This window comes from Triturus cristatus, chromosome 10 (genome assembly GCF_964204655.1).
Source record: "Triturus cristatus chromosome 10, aTriCri1.1, whole genome shotgun sequence".
Lineage (NCBI taxonomy): Eukaryota > Metazoa > Chordata > Amphibia > Caudata > Salamandridae > Triturus > Triturus cristatus.
The window spans coordinates 409,161,022-409,174,942 of NC_140593.1; the positions used below are offsets into that span (position 1 = coordinate 409,161,022).

The following is a 13,921-nucleotide window of genomic DNA, read 5'->3' on the forward strand; positions in this document are numbered from 1 at the left end:
ACCAATGTTTTGGTCCGACAATTGCTGCATTGGGTTTATTTAGGCTTCCTTCTTCAATTAAAAACTGTTCTTATGTACAATACTATGTATGCACCAATTTTGTCTGTCCAATCAACCGTTTATTTATTACAACTCAATTATTATGGGCAGACACAGAGACAAAAGTTTGAAAATATGAAGGAATACTTATATACTGATCGTTTATGAAAGATAAGTGATGACAGATATGTGGTAAGTGATTTAAAAGACATTTCTGCCATTAAATCACATTTAAACACATGCCATTTGACTACTTTATAGGCCTGATTTTGAGTTGGTTGGTAACTCAAAATATTCTGTGGGAAGAAAGTGCTAAGCCTTGGGGAGAATCGACCTACAACATTTATTACACCATAGTGTATCCTTGATGGGAAGGCATCAGCAGCAGACCCTCCTCGTTACACAGCACTTCCTGGAGAAAGCAGTTAATGTTCTTTTTCCACCCAGCTCCAAATTGGCCCCTATATCACACCAATCAATCAATCAATCAATCAGGAGTTTGTATAGCGTGGCTATTCGTTAAATATGTTAAACGGATGTATGACGATACAACGCATACTAATACCATGCGTGCCATTACAACACGGGTATTACTACGCGATGTCAATGACATCGCATGTTATTACATCGCATACTTTTACCACGAGTATGCCTTTACCACGCATGCCATTACAACGCAAAGGCATGCGTGGTAAAGCTATACTCGTGGTAAAAGTATGCAAGGTAAGTGACAACCCTACCCCTACACAACACACTACTCCCACCACTACACTACCCCTAACCCTAAAACACTACTACACTACCCACACTACTCCCACCCCTACACTACCCTAAACCAATACTACACTACAACACTAACCACACTACTCCCACCCCTACACTGCAACACTACCCACACTACTCCCACCCCTACACTACCCTAAACCCTAAAGCACTACTACACTACAACACTACCCACACTACTCCCACCCCTACACTACCCTAAACCCTAAAACACTACACTACCCACACTACTCCCACCCCTACACTACACTAGCCAACCTACAACCACCCCTACACTACTCTAAACCCTAAAACACTACTACACTACAACACTACCCACACTACTTCCACCCTTACACTATCCTATAACACTACAACACTACCCACACTACTCCCACCCCTACACTACCCTAAAACCTAAAACACTACTACACTACCCACACTACTCCTACCCCTACACTAAACTACACTACCCTACCCTAAACCACTACCCCCACCCTAAGCACAATCAGCCTTACCTCTTTCCTTGTGGGTCCAGCGTTGCCGTCTCTCCTCCCGGTTCCTGCTTTGTGTGTCATCAGAGGTCCACGTCGTTGTGAGGCAACAGCCTCAGTTTCCTCACAACGACGTGGATAGCCGCCACATTACATCGCATGCATTGTAAAAGCGCATGCGATGTAATGGTATGCGTGGTTTTACCACGCGTTGTAACATCGCATGCGTTGTAACGCATGCGATGTAATAGCAACGCGTGGTAAAACCCGCGTTGTAATGGCTGTTTCCCATGTTAAACCCTTGTTAAGACAATTGGGCTTTGTGCTATGTCGACCAACTTTTTTACTTCTGCAAATGTTACCTACCATTTACATATGTACCGTCATGGCTCACTTTTTATGTGATGTTGTTAATATTAGGCAGAGGCTATAGTGAAATCTGGACATGCACTGAGTATGCTTTTAATGATTGCACAAGCACTTGTATTTACGTACTGTATTTTTTACTTCTTTTTTTATTTTGTTAACATTTCATACTGATTTTGAACCATTTTATGAATGCTTCTATGTAGCTTTTATGATTCATATGTGAATTTGAATAAAGCTTATTTGATTGATTGTGTGGCTATTCACCCGTGAGGGTCTCACGGCGCTGGGGGCGGTGGGCTGATGACCCATCTGGGTGTGGAGGTTCAGTTGAAGAGCCAGTTCTTGAGGTCCTTCTTGAATTTGGTCAACAACGCAGATTGCCTGAGGTGGAGGGGACAGGGTGTTCCAGGTCTTGGTGGCGAGGTAGGAGAAGGATCTTCCTCCGGTTCTGGTCTTGCGGATCAGTGGGACAGGGGCCAGGGAGAGTTCTGTGGAGCAGAGTTGTTTGGCGGGTATATGGAATGTGAGGCGGTGGCTCAGATATTCTGGTTCTGCGTCATGTAGAGCTTTGTAGGCATGTGTGAGGAGCTTGAAGGTGATCCTCTTGTTGATTAGGAAGGAGTTGTCGGAGGTGTTGTGTTATGTGGCTGTGGCGGGGATGTCGAGGACCAGTCTGGCTGTGGCGTTTTGGACATTCTGTAGTTTCCTGACCTGTTTCTGGGTGACGCCTGCGTAGAGTGCATTGCCGTAGTCAAGTCTGCTGGTGATGAGTGCGTGGGTGACCGTCTTTCTGGATTCTGTGGGGAGCCATCTGACTGTCTTTCGAAGCTGGCAGATCGTGTGGAATCAAGAAGAGGAAACTGCATTGATTTGGCATATCATTATGAGCAAGGAGTCCAGTATGATGCAGGAACTTCCTGCATTGTCTATAGGGGTGGGAGGGTTTCCTAGTGCGGCACGCCACCACGAATCGTCCCAGGCCGAGGCAGTGGGGCCCAGGATGAGTACTTCAGTCTTGTCTGAGTTGAGCTTGAGGCAGCTGTCTTTCATCCAGGTAGCAACGGCCTGCATTCCACTGTGAAAGTTGATTCTGGCGCTGTGTGTTTGTTGGTGAGAGAGAGGGTCAGCTGGGTGTTGTCACGTTGGAGTCTGCTGAGCCGTGGCTTCTGACCATGGCTGCAAAGGGGGCCATGGAGACATTGAAGAAGGTGGGGCTCATGGAGAAGCGGGATAGTTTGAGTCGCTGTGTTCAGCCCGTAAGGGAGGAGTGGATCCAGTCCAGAGCCTTTTCAAGGTTGCCAGCATCATGGAGTCTTGTGATTAGAGTGTGGTAGGAGATGGTGTCGAAGGCGGCAGAGAGGTCCAGATGAATGAGAACTGCCGTTTTGCCCTGATCGAGGAGGGAGCTGATGTCATCTGTGGTGGCAAGGAGTGCAATCTTGGTGCTGTGGTTGCTTCAGAAGCTGAATTTGGGGGTGTCCAGGACAATGTTCTATCCCATGAACTCAGAGAGTTGGACGTTGATAGCCTTCTCAATGACTTTAGCTGGAAAGGGGAGGAGGGAGATGGATCTGAAGCTCTTGAGGTCTGTCGGTGATTTCTGCAGGTAAAATACAGCTGGAAAACGAGCACAAATTAATGTTAAAAATGTGTGGCAGCATTGTTACTGCGTGTTAGTCATAATTTGTTTGCCAAAAATTCAAAAGCTTGGGTTAAGAATTGCAATATTGTTTCTACATCACATTTTTGTGTTAGGAGATGACTATGTGCAAGATTCTGAGTGCAAGTGTTTTATTACACAACTGCATTAAGTCGATTTATTAATATTTAATATTTGTATAATATTTAAGGACACATTTATTTGAAATAGTTTGTGTCTTAATAAGTGCACACAGACCCATGGCCAAACATTGAACAGTAAGCAGACCTGGCGAAAATTTTCTTGCGAGCCCTGCCCTTTGCTATCTTTCTCTCTATTCTCATTCTCTCTTTTTCTCTGTTTCTCTTTATCTCTCCACAATCCCCCATGCCCACCCTTTTCTCTCTATCCTTTGGCCATAAACCTTGGATAGCTGGAAGCAGAGGCTATTGACCTTCAAACAAGGGTCTCCAATTCTAGAGGTCATAAATGGAATTGTACACAACTATTGATTCACACGAAAAGAAAACTAATTTATTGTTCTTTCTACAGGTTTATCCTTGCATCAAGCCTGCAGCCAGATTGGATGTTGATGTTGTATTTTGTGCACACACATTTGACTGTAACAGTGACCATCGGGCTGCTTCTAATTCCCAAGGTACAGTAAAGGAAGCATGATTACATTGAATGATATCTGAATTAACTTATCGGATTATGATCTTGTACACAAGTATCTGCCAGAAATTACTTTAGTTAGTCATATCACAGTCCTATAGTAAGGGGTTGCTCACACTGTTATAAAACTGATTGGTAGTGACACTAAAATTGCATTTAGGTTACCATATACCGCAATAATCCATATAGGGTATCAGAATCCTTACTCTGTCACACAATTGTTTTCTCATTCCTGAACAACAATGACAATGTAAAGTATAGCGTCATCGACAGGTTTGTCTTCTTATTCGTCCATGGTCAGTAAGAAAAACTATTCATTCTTCTATTCTTTTGTGTTAATATTAGGGGCAGGTACATGCCTTAGTCATCGTGTTTAACCTGGAAATTTTTGACATCATAAATTTGCCAAAGTCCCAGATTTCCCAGGACTACATCAGCCGTAGTTAAAAACTACATCACACCTGTTTGTGACAAATTCCTGCTCCAGATTGCCCAATGGGTACGACATCCTCAAGGTGGGACTGGTGGGATGTAAACTGCAATCTCCCAAGAACAGTGGTAATATGTGGTGGAGAGTAGCAACCGGGGTATGAGGCAGGCTGGCCTATGTGAGGTTTGGGCACTTGGTAGGAAAAGAGTATTAGTGGTGGTGGTGTGCCTGCCACTGTAAGGCCAGGTCTGTCAGAAAGCTGTGCAGCAGGGGGGGGCGTCTCAGAGCAGGTGAGAAGGGTTATAGCTTCTGAGCAGCTACAGCCCCACTATTCCCCTGACTGGTTCCATGCAGCAGCAGCAACTGTTTTCCTCTGCCATAAATAACATTGGACCCTGCCCCTAAAATCATTTTTTTGTTGAAGATCGAAGCTCCTAATGTTTAATATAAGGTATGCAGGGTTGTGAGCATAAAATTCACAACTTTGCAGAATACGAGTTAAAATGTCGGTAGGCAACATAACTGATTTCATTAGAAAAACAATGACTGATAAAATGAAAAATATGTCTTCATTTTTTAGATGCTATCATCCTGCTCATTTAAGACCACCTTTTAAGACTATGTCAAGGTTCCTATTATCACAGTTAACAGCATATTATTGCTAATATGGCTATTTTATCTCTTTGCTTAGTACAACATCCATTGGGGGTGGGATGGACCTACTCGTACCAGCTCCCCTTCGCTGCTTCAACTTCATTACAGCCTGTGTTTTATAAACTGTGGTTTACATTGTGTTAGTGCTGTTTTTACTATTATTGTTAACTTTCCCCTGTGTCTACCTTTCTGTTGTTTTTTCTTCTGTTTTCACCGCTGCTCCACCTGATTGACTTCCTGCCTTTTTTTGTTTCCCCGCTCTTTCCCTCCTGCTTCTTGCTGCTAGCAGAGCTCCACCCACCACCTAGGACCTACTTTTGGAGGCTGCATTGCAGCTCCAGTAATAGGTCCCTGAGCCAACTCCCCGTCGCTGTTGGGACTTGTCTCCAGCCTTTGTTTTATACACTGTGGTTTACATTGTGATAGTGCTGATTTTCCTATTATTGTTTTTTTCCTCTCTATCTGCCTTTCCGTTGTTCTTCCTTCTGTTTTCACTGCTACTTCACATGTTCGCCTTTCCGTCTTTTTGTGTTTCCCAACTTTTTCCCTCCCACATCCTGTCGCAAGCAGAGCCCGCCCACTGCCTAAGACCTACTTATGGAGGTTGCAGTGCAGCCGTTCAGCAGATGTGCCACTGGCACACCAAAGGCAGCCTGTCTGTTCCCATCCGTGCCTAGACCATGCCCACCCCAGGGACCCTGGTTCTTCCACCCCACACAGCTATACTGCAGCGGACCTCAGAGCCCTGGATCCCGGAAACATCGACAGCAACTTCTCCTGCCACACATCTCCATGCACTACCAAGGAACCATTCTCCTGCCAGCACCCCCGCATCACCTGCAGCACCAAAGCAACCTGCATCACCAGAGACACTGTAAACAGGACTTCTCCCATCACTCTATCAGAGACAGCCATGGCACAACACCAGCGGATTCTACTCAATGCTCTCGAGTACATGCAAAGAATACACGTGCATACTTTGTGTCCCTGAAAAACAAACCATATTGAGTTTGGTTGACCCTGGTCTTACTCTTTACGAAGGAGGCCTTAAATGGTAGGCTGAAACACGTCTACCCCTATTCCTATTCTCCAGGATCAACGTCAATCTCTCAGAAAACATTTATGGAACTCATTGAGTTTGTGACCATAGAGTTTTTATTTGAGGCAATTTCCCTAAACATATATTAGATGGTCATAAATCGATTAGACGTTGATACCTGATGGTGGTATTCCTATATTGCCATTGATATAATAAGGGTAGATAATCCGTCATTATGGCTATTTGTTTTCACCTATATTTTTTATCTAATGTGAAGTTTTCTGTGTACTGTGTTATCGTTATGCATACATGTAATGGTCCTTTAGTTACACTTTGTTAAAAGATTTTGATCATTAAAAATTAGATGTAAAAAAGAGAATGAAGAAATAGCTGTGCTGTGACTTTCTGTACAGTAATGCTCTCTTTCAGCTAGGAGATTCTAAACCCCCTTAGGTGTATTATTAATTAGATGTGTAGACTAAGTGAGTCCAATTTTTCTACTGCTAGAGGCGACAAATAGTAAGTTGTTCCTCTTAAAAATCTTTGAATTGTTCCTGCTAGAGCTGTGTTTTGTTTCTTGCAAATATGTACGGTGTAGTCTAGGCTCTAGAAGGTTATAAGGGCTCGCTCCCTCCTTTATTTTTGTCCACAACGGACATAGCCATTGCCACCCCTGAAGGCTACAATGTAACACATCGGGACCGACCCAACAAACATGGAGGTGGAATTGCCATCATCTACGAGGACAACATCCGCTGCATGATCTCTCCAGATGACTCGACCCTTATAATGGAACATCTCAACTTCCAACTCCACACAGACGTAAAAAGCACCACCAAGGCACCTTCGCCTACAGACCACCAGGACAAATGTGCCAGCTTCTGTAATACCATCCCTAACCTCCGTGCCCTCACCGCCATCAACTCCAGGCAATACATCTTTCTAGGGGATCTTAACTTCCACCTCAATGGCCCCAGAAACACCAACACAACTGGCCTGCTGGAAAGCATGAGCGACATTGGCCTCAAGAAACTTGTCACAGACCCTATCCACATTGCAGGACACACCCTTGGCTCCTTTTTCACATCCACTGACATAGTCAAGTACAACCACGTCAGACAGCTCACCTCGACTGACCACTACAGTATCTACTTCACCGCACCATGCCCCCCATACTCCACATGAAGAGACTGGCAAAATATATAAGGCCAGTGAAGCAGACACCCTGGTGGACTTCTTCCATGACAAGATCTCAGCCATCTACAAAAACTCCATTTCCCCGCTGCCAAAAGCATCAGCCTGCTCAGACCCACAAACACAAAAGCCAAACACCTTGTCACCCACTGGGACCTTCTCACAACCCAAGACACCATCTCCATCATGAACTCCGTGCACTGTGGAGCACACACGGACCCCTATTCCCGCCACGTCTTCAACCTCAGGAGCAAGACAATTGACAATGAGCTCAAGAAAGTCCTGAACACAACCATCACCTCAGCCTCCTTCTATGAGTACTGGAAACACACTGAAGTGAGGCTCTTCCTGAAGAAAACATCCGCCGACCCAGCAGAACCAAATAACTATTAGCCCATCTTCCTTCTCCCCTTTCCAGTGAAGGTTCTCAAGAAGGAACTCAACCAGTAACTCACCTAACACCTGGAACACAACAAACTCCTGGATTACTCTCAATACGGATTCCGAGCCAACCACAGCATCCAGACAGCCCTGATTGCAGCAACTGACGACATCAGGGCCCCCCTGGACCACCGCAAAACGGCAGCCATCAACCTCCTACATCTATCAGCTGCCTTTAACACCATCTCCCATCACATCTTGATCAACAGACTGCCCCACATCAGAATCCAGGGTGATATCCTCAAATGGATCGCCTCATACCTCACCAGAAGAACCCAGAGAATCAGTCTCCCGCAGTTCACCAAGAAGAGCATTTGTGATACCCCCCCAAGGATCGTCCCTCAGCCCCACCCTCTTCAACACAAACATGATCCCCCTGGCCAACACCGTCAGATCGCACAAACTCAACATAATCTCCTACACCGACGACACCCAGCTCATCCTCTCGCTGTCAGAAGATCCCTCCACTGCCAGAGCCAACTTCCACAGATGTATACTGAACATTGCCGGCTGGATGAAGGACAACTGTCTCAACTCAACACAGACAAGATGGAAGTCCTCATCTATGCGAGCCACACCTTGACATGAAACGACGCATGGTGGCCTGCTGAACTCAGCCCACACCCTGCACCAACACCACTCCTGCAACACTGCATCACCTTGGAGAGCGAGTTATCTATGAAGAAACAGGTCAACGCAGTATCATCCTGCTGCTTCTACACAAGATCTTCAGGTAGCTCCCAACCAACATCAGAAAGACCGTCAGGCAGGACCTTGTCACCAGCAGGCTTGGCTATGTGAACACACTCTACCAAGGAATCACCGCATGCCTCCTGAAGGGACTACGGACAATACAAAACTCAGCACCAAGCCATATCCTCAAACTCACCAGATGGATCCACATCACACCCCACCTCAAGAAGCTACACTGGCTCCCACTTCATAAGAGATGCCAGTTCAAGATGTTGACCCACGCATACAAAGCCACATACATCAACAAAGTCATAACCTTCCACCAACTGACCAGACACTTACGATCCATTTGCCTCTTTCTCGCAAACACCTGCAGGAACCGACAAACCAACAGTGGATGATGCTCTTTTTCACACCTGGCTGCCAAAGCTTGGAACAATCTTCCCTTGCTCTTCAGGACCACCTCATCACTCTAGCAATTCAAGAAAGGACTCAAGACCTGTCTGTTCGAATAAACAGGTCACCACACAGCAGCTAGCAACTCTAGCGCCTTGAGACCTTCATGGGTGCACTTTATAAATTATTGATTGATTTACTAAAATGGAAAATCAGCGGATTGACGGGTTAGTTATTTTTGTGTTGAGGGCGAAAATTAATTATAATGTAAATCAATCCATTCGCTCAAACTGATCTTGTATTTTGCATCATCCCCAGTATAATATAAATGGTTACCTAGTGAACTATCTACATAAAATACAATTCTGTTATCTGCATGTTACACATGTTTTGTAGCAGGCACAGTAACCTTCTGTGCTACTTATGTTGAGTCAGAAGTGGATTAGAGAATACTCAGATCTCTTCAAGAGGTCCATCAGGTACCAGAGGTAGCTTGACATTGTTATTATGCCCTGAAAATTGCTGGGAATACGAGGATTTCTGCAGCTGGTGCTTTAAACCCCTTAAGACATTTCAAAATTCGGCACCCCGACCTTGACACCTGGTGTGATGGCACTAGTCGCACTGCCCTAAAGATGGCACTGAGTCTCAACAGCTGCCACCATGGCATGGATAACTTCAGTACACCACAGCCAATACATCAGAAAGAGGAACAGCTGCCACAGCAAGTTCAAGAGAATCAGGTGCACCGAAGACCAAGACCACAGGAGCCACAATCCAGCCATAAGAGCAACCACCAGAGTGACGACATCTGAGACAGGAGGTACAGCTGCAAGTGCAACATGTACACCACAGCAGTGGCCACAGCTATAATGATAGCAGGAACCTAAGGAGTGGCCGAATTTACCCCAGTGGCAGGGATGCAAGCTGTAACTAAAGCAGGTATATCAGCCACAGTTACATCAGCAATAGAAGCATCCACAATTTGCATCAATCTCATTAGGGTTCATAGCAGAAACAAGAGGAACTGTAATACTAGCCACAACCTCTGTGACCACAACCACTACCAAAAAAAGCAACAAAACTTCACTATTCGTTACAGGCCCCACATAGAAACCAGCTGCATCCACAGTATGGACCATAGTAGTGACTTTGGCTGCCACCATGAGAGACACAACAGGGGCAATCACCACTGTAACCACAGCTGTCACAACAAAACAAACAGCAGTAAGGACTACTGCACAAATCCCCTCTAATATCATAACAGTAAGAAAAACTTTCAGGATAGGAGTGACCAAAGCTGTGCCAAAAGCTGCTAGCACAACCGGTACAACTTAATCTTTCAGCACAGCTTGCACACGATAATAGTGACCACAGTTTCTGAACACAGCTTGTACTGTAGTAGGGAAAACAGCAGCAATAAAGGCTGTTATTAAGGAAGTGATAAAAGCTGTTACCACAGTTGTAACCACAGACGAGACAACAAAAACACCTGCCTCAAAAATAGGACCAACAGCAGCAGCATCTGCCACAACCACTGGAACCACAGCAACCACAAAAGCTGCTACAATAGCCTCCACCAGAGCAAAAACAGCAGCCATAAGAACAGCAGCACCAGTTGCATGCACAACACAGACCACAGCTGCCATTATGGCAAGGATCAGAACAATGATCACAGCTGTAACCACAGAAAGGACCACACCATCAACCATAGCTGCCACCACAGCAGTAACAATAGCAGTGAATTACGTTCCACCACGGCATGGATCACAGGTGTAAGGATCTGATCGCAGCCACCACCCATTGTGCAATCTCATCAGAGACCGCATAAGTGGCAACATCTTCACCACATCTGTAATAACAACAGGCAACAAAGAAGCAACCATGTGTGTCACCAGAACAGGGGCAATGCAGTAAACTCAGCGGAAACCACATCAATGACAATAACAATGACAACAGCAGTAACAACTAAAGCTGAGACAAGAGGTAGAACTACAGCAGACTGAAAAGTCGGGACACAGCATTGCAACAGCTGCCAAAATAGCATGGACCACAGTAGCAACCACAACTGTAAAGGGATCACAGGGGTAAATACATCTGCAATGGATCGGTCTGGCTTTAATCTGCTGATGCACTTAAACATAAGCATGCACAAATCTGTACTGAGTATTGGTGCCTCATAGCTACACAACCTCCTCCTTTCAGTGCCTCATATATGTGTGCCTGTCATTATTCCCTAAGCGTATGGTGCCATGCAGTAGGTTACACAGTGACATGGCACACATAGTGTGCTTACATTTGTACATGCCTGTTTTTGCATCCCTTAGTACAATTAAAACAGACCTACTGGTTTTTGCTAATGTTTGTTTTAGAAATGCCATCAGCATTGCTAAGCACACCACTTACAAAATTTAAAGAAAAACTGAAACAAAAATGGATCCATTCATGACAGAATGAAAGGGTCCCCACTTCAAGGTTATGATTGGGTCTCTGCTGCTTGGCACCCATTTCCCTGCCAATAGAATGCCAACCACAACAGGGAATGTGTGGTACGTTGCTGCAGAGCCACATCTAATATTTACCAGTGAGGTCTAAGGGCAGCCCTCAGTGACACTAGAATAACGCTCAAATATCCATCTTGTGTGGGACTTCCAGATTCAGTGAATCAGAGACAAGGTGACAAACTGCTCCGGGCAAAATGGGTAAAGTTAATAAACGTTGCTCACCTTTTTAAAAATAAAGTTTCCTGACTTCATGAATAAAGGTATAACTTCACCCTGTACTACATAGTTAGGGCCTCATTTAAAGTTTAGAAAAGAGGCAGCACTGCAGTAAATTGGTTGCACCTCCGGATCCCCCAAATCGCAGTTCCCCACTCTATTTAAAGTCAGGTGAAGCACCAAATTTACACCAGTGAACCCGCTGCTGGCTCCGCCAGTGTAAGCATATGAACTGGAGGCCCATCCGTCAAAGGCCAGTCTGGTCACAGTGTTGGTTGTCATGCGCTACTTAAGGCAGGGTGACTGTCACTGATTCTCCATGCCTATGTCTGTCATGGAAGACCTGGTGAGCACAACAGGAAAATTGCCTCCATGCACTGGGAGAATTCTCTCTATGTGTTGGACCTTTTGTTTTTAGTTTTGAAAAAAAAAGAAATTCTGCTTTGCCAAGCTTGTGTTTTAAAAATGGTGCCCGTTCAGTAGATCTGCAGTGCAGTAAATGGAGTTGCCATAGCAACAGCACTCCTCACAACACTGAGAATACCACCAGTGAGATGCAGATTTGTAAATAAGATGGCTGGTCATCTAACGCGGTGATGGAATCCGTGGCCTACACGCCCAAGGGTAACCATAAATAGGCCATATATACAGGGCCGGCCGTCTACAAAGTGGTCACTTTTCGCTTTTCCCTCCAATACCGTCAGGGTGCCTGCAGAAGGCAGGTTGTGTAACTCAACTCTCATTCGAGTGGTAGTAGCTATAAGCAGCAGCACTCCTCCCTTAAGGCGAGGAGCGTCACCGCACTGCTCTCTCAGCATTGAAAACATGAGACATAAAATGATAATAAAACAGATTATTTTCATTTTAGTTTTCCTCACTGAGCCGAGCCTATGTCAGGGCGGGGCCAGGCCATCCTGATGGACATCAGCTGCAACAGGGAAGAGGAGTGGTGGCCACTGCTGGAAGTGCTCATGCCGTTTGGCCGGTAGTCTTAGGACGGCCAAATCGACATGCACACTTAGATCTCTCCACCCAAGCTGTGCTTCACAGGCACAGGCTCCCAGGCCCTAACTGAGTGCCAAACCAGCACGCTCAGACCAATCCCGGTCCTTCCCTCATGCCGGGTAATAGTATGACCAGCATTAGAGGAGCATCTGGATTGGCCTAGGTGAGTCTGGGAGCCTGTGCATTGACTGCCGGGAGTCGAGAGGAGGGGTTCAGAAAAGGACCAAGGCGGCGGCTGGCAGGTATGTTTTTTTTTCTCCCCGCACTGCCCCTCCTCCCCCCTTTTGTTTCACAGCAGCTGCCACGGGCTATTAGACGGTAGAGGAACTGGACTATCGAGGCTTCTCATTCCTTCATCTTACCCCTGGCAATTAGTCAAATGCTCATTTGGTGATTCTAACCTAACTTCTTGTTGATACATTTCTTCTATTAACTCTTGATAAATCACCTGCACCGTGCATATTTATCAGTGGCAGATACAAGCAGCATTCAGCATTATTTGTACCAATGAACTTAATGCAATTAATTGCTAAATGTTTGTGTTTCCGTGCCGGATACCTTTGAATCTCACACCTTTCCTTTTCAACTTACCAACTGCTAATGAATGACATTTGCATTGCTAATTTTTTCCTAGCCTTAGGAAAAGGTCAGGGGTTATTTTGCTATCCACAACAGTAAAAGGTATAGTTCATAATCTTTAAAGAAACACACAATGTAAGCTTTAAAATTGGGAAGTTAGTATTGAATGAATGCGGCAGTTAAGGTAATCATAAAATATAAATATTTTGTGCTTCTGCTAGGTCGGTGGTCTGCCTTTCACTAGATTTGCACCTTCATCAATATCGCTTTCTGTGAAAATGAATCTCAGAACCTCACAAACATTGCTCATGCCTGGCACCTGAGTATTGCTCCAATCTCTTTATTTAGGGTTTGATTGGTATAACTGGTGTTTATGATGCTGTCAATACCACATTTTTCAACACCGCCTCAAATGTTCAACAGTGCAGACATGCTAGGACGAAAGTGGGTCTAGTGCCTCGAAGGAATATAACGGAGGCAGGGTGTAACTGAGACAGCATCTTCTGCTGGCGGCCATACCTCCGCTGAAACTTCCGCCGCTGGAAAATAGTCCACAGGAACGTTAAAATCTGTATCACTGACCCGATAAAATAACATCAGCTTCATCTATTTGGAAATCCAATAACAAGCACTTTAAAAGAGGCTCACATAAGCAACCACTCAGTCCAACCTGGCCACCTGGCTGTGGAGAAGGCACTTCTCTTGCCATTCCATGCAGGCGAGCAGGAGCAGTGCAGTGGTCAGAGGCAGGGGAGGGCCAGGACTTCCACCAATGGAAACTGCTGACCAACC

The 13,921-nt window shown here is 45.3% G+C and overlaps 1 protein-coding gene across 1 annotated transcript in view; it reads left to right on the forward strand.

Moving 5' to 3' along the window:
• Nucleotides 1-13,921, forward strand: part of GPR158 (G protein-coupled receptor 158) — a 1,311,614-nt gene that overhangs the window by 1,264,606 nt on the left and 33,087 nt on the right. Inside the window, exon 9 of the mRNA XM_085631696.1 lies at nucleotides 3,856-3,961. Within this exon, the coding sequence (XP_085487822.1) occupies nucleotides 3,856-3,961 (106 nt within the window). The remainder of the gene's footprint in view (nucleotides 1-3,855; nucleotides 3,962-13,921) is intronic.